At 41.9% G+C, this 10,209-nt stretch overlaps 1 protein-coding gene across 1 annotated transcript in view; it reads right to left on the bottom strand.

Moving 5' to 3' along the window:
* Nucleotides 1–9,688, bottom strand: part of GABRB1 (gamma-aminobutyric acid type A receptor subunit beta1) — a gene marked incomplete at its 5' end in the record, with an annotated part of 92,671 nt that extends 82,983 nt beyond the window's left edge. The window contains 2 exon segments of the mRNA XM_071744286.1: nt 9,401–9,468; nt 9,544–9,688. Coding sequence (XP_071600387.1) covers nt 9,401–9,468; nt 9,544–9,688 — 213 coding nt within the window.
* Nucleotides 9,689–10,209: the final 521 nt, after the last annotated feature.

Here is a 10,209-nt window from a genome sequence, read left to right on the forward strand (position 1 = left end):
TTTTTAATCCCTTGCCACAATTTTGTGCTGAACTCCCCAACACTGTAATCATTTGGATGAGAAATAAAGCAGCTAAGGAATGTAGATCTACCTGCTTTAATAGAAGCTCCCTTCTAGACCCACAAACTTCCTTGGAAATACAGCAAACCTGAAACTTATAAAAAATGTCGACTGCATTGTAAGGGAATCTGTGTAGTCCTATAAAAACTATTCTAAACCAGAATATTCCTTTTTTTAAATATGATGAGAAGAATTAGCCATCTGTCATGACAACAGCTTGACCTGATGGGCTCTGCAGAGTAGCAGTGAGATCAGGGGGGTCCCTGCTGAGCCATCAGTCCCCTCCTGCAGAGTCAGGTGCTGACACTACTCCCTGAACATCACGTTGTCATCACTGCCTCCTTTTCTACTTGCTTCTACAATCTGGAGTGCCAGTGTTGTCTGGTTTTCCAAATATGACCTGTGCAAAAGTCACTGAAATCATAAAGTCTGGCAATAAATCAATATAATAAACTTGCCTGAAGAATACATGTCTGCATCATCTGCAGATTAGTATTTAACTATTGTTTATTAAAAAATACTTATTCCCAAGAACATAACTCCTTAATAGCTGCTCTTGCTGCAGGAGGAGGGTAGATATAAGCAGGAGTATTACCTTGAAGAAAAGTGACTTGTAAACCAATTAAAAAAAAAAAAAAAGTCAATTTTCTCTTTCGGGAAAGAAAAAAAAACTTCTAAATTGGACAATTTAATGAGCAGTGTTCCCAGATAGTAATTTTTTCTGTGTTACCCTCTGAGAGAAGGAGGCAGTTCAGGAGTTGACCAATCATTTTAATTGGCTTCTGGCTTCTGCAGATGAAAAAAGCAAACACCTGATACTGAAGACACTGAAAAAGCAAACACCTGGTACTGAAGACACTGCTGGCTCTGGCTATTCTGCTGCTCTTTGCAGGTGCTGTACTAAGGTGCTCTTAATGATGAGCTGAAGAATTGATATTAATACTCCTTAAAAAGTAATTTATAGTACGCATTGAATGTATGTTATTTTACTGGAGTGTTTACAGGTACTTTGAAGGCACTAAAATGAAATAATAATTAAAATCTCAGGTGTTTCGTGGTAGACAGTGTAGCAATACTGCACCCATGTCACACAGCAAAATACCCAGTGACCAACACTTGGAGTGCAGTGTCGTGTTACTCATGAAGACAGTCTTGACTCTTGCTATTTATGTCTCCTCTTGCCTATTGCTCTTCTGGGAGGTACAGTAGTATTACTTACAAAGCATCTTTGCTCTTGTAAGAGGTTGAGATCAAACCTAGAGAAGGAGAGTGGTTGGACATGGGCCACACCTTCCTATTTTGTCTCTGGCAGTGATATTTCCCTAGTCCTACCCAAAGGGTAGAACAGTCTAAACTGCATTTAGGATTACAGGATTTGATGGAGGAAACAGTGAAAGACTTGAGTTATGGTAAATTTTCAGTATTGGCATGGTGAAATGTCCATTGGGATGAGACAGAAGGAGGTGGAATTTTTTGCTTCATATTTGAAACTGGCTCACTGAATTGATCCAGTGCAAAAAATTTTTTCAAAGAGCAGCTTTCTCTGACAGACCATGTCATATTAGTGATAAGAATCAGGATGACTGCTGTGAGTTGAATGGTTACTACTTTCTTATGTTTGTCTTTGTATTTTCCTGAGATATGGTTGGCCCTTTCATCATCTACTTTGTGCTTAACCCTGAGTTTTCACTAGAAGTAATTAAAAGGAAAGAATGTGTTATCTAGAATATAAAAATTCCTTAGGATCTCAGAAATTCATATCCCCAGTTTGCTTCTGGAAAACAAACTTATTTCTCTTACCAGTGGGAACTGACAAAATCTATACTCAGGATTCATTTCCAGTTTACACCACAATGACATTGTATTTGTTCCCAATTAGTTTAGGAATCCATGGAGCATTTAACAAGCTGTGAAGTCTGTCATTGCAGATTTGATTTTTAGCATGTTATTGATGTTTTGCAGCTTACTTTTTTTTTTTTTTCCTTAGTTGGTGTTGGCACAGTGGATAAAATAAACCCAGAATTTTCAAGTGGCTGTTAATCCCATGGGTTGTTTCCTTCACAGGAAGCCAGTGATAAAGCTGCACTGCCTGTGAATATATCTATGAAGCCACTGACTTCATCCATTTCTCTCCTTAACCAGTGTATTCTTTTGACCAGTGAATGGTTTACAAAACAACTGGTTAAAGAAAGCATAAATGATAATGGAAGAATGCAGGACAGGATGTTATCATTCCAGGCTTGGCTATTCTCTCATGAGTAATGTCACAGAAAATTATAAGAAAACAAAAGGTTTGAGACTAATGTAAACCAGAGAGCTGGACCTGTCCTGCAAACTGCTGAGAAAACTGTTAAGCTGGTGAAGCTAATATACACTTAATTTTACTGGTGTGAGACATTTTATCCATGAGCATACTCACTGAAACCAACGTGACTATCAGCATGTAGGCTCCTTGGATGGGACCAGATTCTTCAGTGCTTTGTGGGAAGCAAAGCCCAGAAGCTCCTGAGATCCACCTGCAGCTGACTGCTACTCATGTTACTTCAGCTACACTTAAGCATCTCTCCTGGTTAAAAATATGCTGAGGAATTAACTGCCCTCTTCCTTTAATACGATTAAGATCTTGAATAATATTTAGACACCGTGCATCTGTTTCAACAGTTTTAACTTTGTTATCTCTTCAGTTTTTTCTATAGGCAATTCAAAAAGACATGAGAAGAATTCTTCTATCCCAGCCAAATGGATTGATGAATTTTAATGGAAAACATTTATTCCAACCCTTAATTAAGTTTGGCAGTCCAAAATCACTAATCTTTGCTTTGAAACTATGTGCTTTATTGTGAGCATTTAAAGCCTTACAACTCAGTCTTGCCATAGGATGGATATCAGCATGATAATGCAGCTTTCTGGAATCTCTCTTTGTGTCCTTTAAATTACTTTTCCTTTGTTCATGACATAACACAAACCATTAAGGATTTGCCCCAGTAGAAGATGGAGCAAGCCTCAGTCTGCCACTGCTTGGGCCAAGAGCAACCTTTTAATCTAGAAAGGACATTGTGAAGCTTTATAAGCAAGAAATCTAATCTACCTTCTCCAGCCCATGTAAATCTTACTACAGAGCTACTGCTTAAAGAATGAATTGAAAAAAACTGCATTATCTGCTGTTACTGCTATTCAGTGACTGCTACCAATTTCCTTGTGAACATATTTGCAGTAGTTTAGCCCTTGAAGTGAAAATAATTTAATTTTAATATGCTTTTTGAAGCACTGCCAGTTACAGGTGATATTGTATTTGAGGAAAGAGGAATTCTGCAAACATGAAAGTATGTGCCTTTTGATCTGAATTCTTTTTCTAGAAGAAAAAAATTAGTCTCAAAGAGCATTAAAGTAAAAAACTTTGTGGTAACCATCTCGGACTCTTTTATCACTGGCTAGATGCCCTTACAGTTGTTTTTTTCAGGCTTTACTGATGCTTTAAAATACAGGATGATTACATGAATGGGAGAAGAAAAACCCTAGAGAATTCTTTCAGGCAGCTGATGCTTGGTATACAAAGATCAACAGAGTACATTAGCTGGGGATACTTCTTAGTGATGTCAATCTCTGGGTTTGATTAACAGTTTCACCTGTTGTCCCAAAGTACCTGACATACCCTGAACAGAACAAGTCTTTCTGGTGCTAACACTGGGGCTTATTACTGTTCCTTCCCTGAGGCTGGGATCTTTTCCAGCTTCAGGGCAAACTGGTGGAGTGACCCTCTCTTGGTTGTGTATCTTCAGCTCTAGGTTTGAACTCCCCTGCAGTGAATTCATGAATACAGCCTAGAGAAGTTAAGGAAAACTTTTTAGAAAACAGGGCACAAAGCAAAGCTGACTGAAAAAAAAAAAACCCACTAAGTTTGCAGACACTTGAAATGTATTCCCCTTAGATCGCCTTATGAAGAAAACACCTAGTTTGAAAGATTCTGATTTTCCCTCCTTTCCAGAATCCAAAGTAAAAAGGCAATGCAACTGGGAAAAATGAAAGCACAAACTTTCAATTAATCCTCTGCCCTGTATTACACATGTATACAGGAAAAGAAAACCTTCACATCCCTGGAAGAACTTACAGTTTCGTATCTTTTTAGAAAAGGGTTATTTTGGGGGAATGGGTCTTTTGTCCAAATTGTGGACTGTTCCATTATTAAAGAATCATCTGGGCACTCTGAATGTTTCAAAAGGTTTGTGCCACTGAGCTGTGGGGTTTGTGCGTGCTAACAGACAACAAGCTGCAAGTTTTTGGCAGTCACAGCAGTGGAGTTGTCTGATGTGGGTGCACAGAACAGGCAGTGCTGGGAAAACCTCAGATTTTCTCATCCATATACCAAGAAGATGTATCTCACCGCAGGTATGTCCCTTGCTTAGTGACATCCTAGACACCCCAAACTGGGTGCCAAAGCTGCCACTAAACAGAGAGGGAGTGTGACAACTTGCACATTTCATAGGCACTACTGTGACATGAGGAACTGTAGACTGTAAGAAATTTTTGAAAGTTCATTACAGTAATACCACCTTATTGCAGACTTAGACTTGTGTTGTTTGGGTTTGTTTTTTTTTTTCCCCTCCATGCTCAGGATAAACAAGAAGGTAAGAAGGAGCTTAAAAAAAAAAAAAGGTTATGTTAAAAATTCAACTGTCTCTGGTAGTTTTCTGTTCATTGTTATCTTATGCTATTCTGTTGCATGCGGCACAGGTTATATCATCTGGCTGGACTACAGATGTTGTCAGGATGCCCTGTCTAGTGAGCTGTAAAATCTGGGTTAAATTTTTAGCCTGACAGGCATCATACTTCCATGATTTTTAAGGTTTAAACGAGCTAGTTATGAACACCCTTCATAGAAAAGACTGATTCTTTTATCTAATGTTAAACTCTCAGTCTCCCACAAGGGCAACTCTCCCGATTCTCTTAAGTGTTTCTCTTTCTAGCCACACAAAGTGGCTCATCCTCATTTTCCAGCTTTTCTAAAGAGCTCATAAGCTCAGTTCTGACCTGCTCCTGTTCAACATCTTTCTTGCATTGGCTGGGAGGTTAGCCCAAAACTGAATGAATGAAGTACCTGGATGTAGTCCAGTGAGTCCCAAGCAGAGATAATTAGTTCCCTCAACCTGTGCTCAACTGGCTCTGCTCCTGTTCATGCAGCTCTGGACATTGATGTCCTTCTTACTGCTTTTTACAAAACAGAGCATATCCTTAACATGCCTGAAACATATTTTGTTGATTTGTTTCATTTTTTGAGGGAAGTTGAGCAGTTAGACTGGTGAGAAACACCAAACCTAAGCAGATCCCCAAAGAAGTAAAATACATAAGCACTGTTATTTGGGAAATGAGTCTGTGGAAGTTCAAGCAGAAAAGGCATTAAGTATTCCAGAAAGAGACACTTAAGATCAAGAAGACTTTTTCTAGAGATCTTGTGGGAGTAGACAAGTTTGGTTTTAATTTTTTCACACTTGCAGAACTATTCACTACCCAAACTGAGCACAGGAAGATGTTCTGAAATAATACAGTTAAGCTTCAGGCAAAGAACTGTTTATAAACTTCTGAAGTAACATATATGTAAACTTCTAGTACATCAGAAAATGCATTTCTCTTAGGTTCAAATTCTAACGTAAGATAGTGTTTCAGCAATAGGGATGGGACGAGCCCTAAAGTAAGAAAAAAGATAAATACTATACTGCCTCCAGAGAAAACAAAGTGTAGGAGAAAAAGAACCTCTGACAACATGGGCAGTGGAGCTTTAAATACTGTGGGGAACACATCATTCTCCAAACCAATGACAATCTGCAGTCATGATAGAGCAAGGGATCAAACATGAACACAACTTCATCATCCAGCATAAGTCCTGGTGTCAAAGATGCACCAAAATGTAATGGTTGCCTCTATGTCTAATTCCTTATGTATAATCACAGGGGCTAGAAGGATTGACATGGAGTATGAGAGTGTGGTATCATGTGAAATGGATGAAAAAAAAAAAAAATAACCTATGCAGCTGACTTATCTATCACTTTTCCCTAAAGGACATAAAAGGTGAGTGGTTTAACTTAATTAAATTCTTTCTGGGACATAAAGCGATTATCCAGCAGATTGGGATGCTGACAGCATAAAAGACCAACTAATTAAGGAGAAATCTAGAGAATCAGGTAGTGACTTTTAAGCAGCAGGCAACAGATGAGATCCTGCTTCTCTGCAAGGTTAGAGGCGTATCTGGGAGATCAGATAAAGCTTTGAGTGAACGTGGCTTTGGATGTAGAGAAGCTAAAAAAAAAAATACACTTCTCCTGTCAAAGAACAATGAGGCATTCTTTCCATGTTTTATTTAGTCTCTTTTGCTGTGACACAAATGCTTCAATGTGCTATATACAGAACAAATCTTTACTATGAGTGCAAAATCAGTATGGCAGGTCAGTAACAGTGTTCCCCAATATTAAACAAGCTTTTTAAAACTTTAGGTTTTTTTGAACTGCTCTACAAAAGGCTCTTTATCATGTGCACTGATTTTGAAAATATTAAACGTGTATGCTACCTTTTCCTGACTATTAAGGTTTGACTACTTGCTCAGTAGGAAAAAACTTTTAGAGAAATCTGTCATGTACTGCATGTGAACTTTCTTACAGAGTCCAGATACTTTACTGTTTCCTGATACCTACAGAAATATAATAATTGTTTGCTTGTCCTGAAGCTTGAAGGTAGTTATGAATCATACATACAAGAAGCACCTTCTGTTAACAATGTGAAGGTATCAGAGTAAACCAAACAATTCACAGCACAGCAACTTAATAGCTCTAGCCATAATATGGTTCTTAATGAACTCTATATTCATGTAAACATCTGATATATTTGTAAAGGAACTCTGCCATTGACAAAAGATAGCCCAACAGTCATTGCCTGAGACAAAACAGAGCATCACCTCGTACCTACAGTTACTGTAGCAAGGATGTGAAAATCTGGCAGAAACAGATTAAAATTTATTTCAGGGTATGTTAGGCAGAAAGTATGGTCAGAATCAGGCAACAGTCTTAGGACTTCTACATTCGATTTCTGCTTGTTCAAAGTCTGACAAGCTCTCCTGCTTATAACCTGCAAAAATCAATATATGATAATATATCTGATGCTAAATGGGAGAGTCAGGAGAATGAGTGCTTCAATTAATCCTTCTGTAAAAGTTGATATGGCAGCTCACCACAATATTATTGAACTACCAAGCAGCTATAAACAGTGATGCTTAAAGAACAGAACAGATGAAGACCAGGTAATTGGGGAAAATAACAGAAAGGTTGACTTCAAAGCTGTGGAAGTCTCAATTCATTAAGTGAATGAGTAAAGCATGTCACAATAGCTTAGTATTTTTGAAGAAGCTGGTAGAACTAGACAACCTACTTGAGCAGACAGTTATTACTGATGATGTTCACAGAATTCCCAATAGTTCTGCTCTCTGTGTTTCAACTTTTTACCTGAGGACTGGATTTACTTGGATATACAAATCAGCTTGTTCACTTGGCAAACAGCCTACATCCATGACAAATTCTCAGGTAATGCACCAAAGTGGTACACCTCCTTCATAGCCTACATTTCTCTGTGTGTATAAATAAATCTTTACTCTTATTTAATCACTGAGGTGAACAGAACCTACCTGGAAGTAACAGGATTTGGAAATGCAACCACTGCCCTGTGCCATTGCCACTGAAAATGGTCACATCCACCGTCCTCCGAATTAATGGTATTTCAGGTTCTGAGACTTTACAATGTAAGTTCTGGACCTTTCAGAGCAGGTACTTCAGTGATAGTGTTTGCTGTGCTTGGCTTTTCCAGGGTGTACCACTTTGTAAAAGTGACAACCCCATTACAGGGTGGTAGAAGTAGACTGGAGTTGGTGTAGATTTGGTATTTGTCTATTCTGAGTAAGGTCTATTTTCAGTTTTCTCTGTGCCATCTGCACAATCCCTAGCATGCTCTTACCTGAAAACACAATACAGTACCAGGAATTCCAGGAACAGAAACTTGCAGAATGTTGTCTGCGTGGTACCAGGACTCTGCAGAGCCTGGTATGCTACACAGAGTGTGACAAAGCCCCTTTTCTCCCCACTCTGCCAAGCATATTCATAAACAAGTGTAACAAGTACTTAAAAATAGGAATTGTGTATATGCCACAAACAACAGAAAAAAAAAAAAAAGAAAATGAAAACAATCTTGAACAGATCATTGTAATGACAACTATTAACTAATATATCAGAGAAAAAAAACCCTTCTTGGGGAAGTTACTTTGGACAGGCATTTATCACCTTTTTTTTTGAGAGGAATAAAGTGCTGATCAAGATGGAAATGTAAAGTTTCTAGCTTCTTTTAACTAAGCAAGTGTTCCCCTATGACAAGAAAGTACTGCAGATTTTCACAAGATCAAACATTAAGAGTAAGAGCAATATGCCCATGGTGCATACTAACCCAACATAATTTTTTAGAATGTTCAAACTTGTAACTGATTTTTCATCTTCCTCTGGGAAAAGGTTGTGAGGCTTTATGAGACAAATACTATAAAGACCCAGTTTTGCTATTTAAGCATGCATGTCTACAAGCATTCCTTCCAGCAGAAGAACTGAATGAAATGCAGTATGTTTCACACCTGTAGCTAGCTAGGAAGCTCTTCTGATTTTGATAGCTGGACAGATAACATCCTCATGTACTTGATGCAATGCTGGGATTACTTTCCTTCTACAAAAAAAGAGAGCATTTTCCAGAAGCTCTGTTCTCTTTTTCCACCTTTTACTCAATGCCACTAGCTTGTAAAGTGAAGTGTCTAACTCTTTAAATCATTTAACACAGGAAAATGCCCATCTGCTGCTACACTTCAAGAAACTCCAACGTTTCCGGGAACAGCTGTCGACTCTGCAAAGGCCAACCCAGTGCAAGCAGCGCCCAGAATCTCAAACCTGTAGCAGGTAATTTGATCAAAGCAGGGAGCACGTCTGGAGCCCCAATTCAAGCACGCAAACCTTATCTCAACAACGTAACCTCAACAACACAAAGAACTTTCTCCGAGAAGCCGCGACGTGCTTGGCTATTTTACAGCGTTTGGTCTGGACGGGCAGATAGTCCCCTCAGCAGCCGGGAACCCGACAGCTCACAGCCCGTCCCCGTGGGGCTTGTGCTGCTGACAGGGACGAGCATTCCCCGCCGATGCGCAGGGCTGTTTCTGATTCCGCATCCGCGGAGCTGCGCGGCCGGCACCGCTGGGGAACAGGGGGGCTCCACGGCCGAGGCCGGGCTCGGCGGGGAGCCGACGGCAGCGCCCGGTCCCGGCGTCACTCACCATGTTGATTTCCGAGACCACGTCGATGCTGCCGATCTCCATCCGCATGCCCACATCCACGGGCGGACCTGCGGGGGACGGGCGGGGGAGAAGCGGCGTTAGCCGGCGGGGGGCTGGGGCGCGGGTCGGGAGAGCGCGGGCACCTCAGCTCCGAAGTCGGAAGCGGATGCCGTAGCCCTGGAGCAACCTGTCCGCCGTTTCCTTCACGTCGGGCAAGTTGCTGGGCCCGGGGGCGCTGCGGGAAGGAGCACGGGCAGGGCAGGGAGGCAGCTGGGCGGCCCCACGCCCCGCCGGTGCTCACCTGCGCGCCGCGACCGCCACGGGGGGCGGCAGCAGCGGCAGGGACAGGGACAGAGCCCACGGACCCTCCCGCCTCGCCGCCCCCATTCCAGCGCCGTCCGCACCGCTGCCCCGCGGAGAAAGAGCCGGAGACTGCAACTTGGTGCGGAGCGGAGCAGCAATTCCCCACAGCGGGACGCATGCGCGGAGCGGGGCGCAGCGGCCCCGGGGAGCACCTCTGCCCGCTGCGGCTCCTCTGTGCTATCCCCGCACCGACCTCACAGGACCCGGGCGGGCGCGGTCCGACCGGAGCGAAGCAGAGCCCGGCCCGCAGCAGGAAGGCTGAGAGTGGGAACAGGTGCCGGTGACGGGGCCGCCCTGCCAGGGAAGGGCGGTGAAGCCAAGTTCCTGGCTGGGAATAGCGGGACCGGGAGAACCCGAGCTGCCCAGAGGGGACGGCACTGCCCGGGTGCAGCCTCCCCAGCTAGGGCGCAGGATCCTCATTTGGAGGAAATATATAATGTTTGAGG

The sequence above is a fragment of the Heliangelus exortis genome, chromosome 4 (genome assembly GCF_036169615.1).
Source record: "Heliangelus exortis chromosome 4, bHelExo1.hap1, whole genome shotgun sequence".
NCBI classification, from domain to species: domain Eukaryota; kingdom Metazoa; phylum Chordata; class Aves; order Apodiformes; family Trochilidae; genus Heliangelus; species Heliangelus exortis.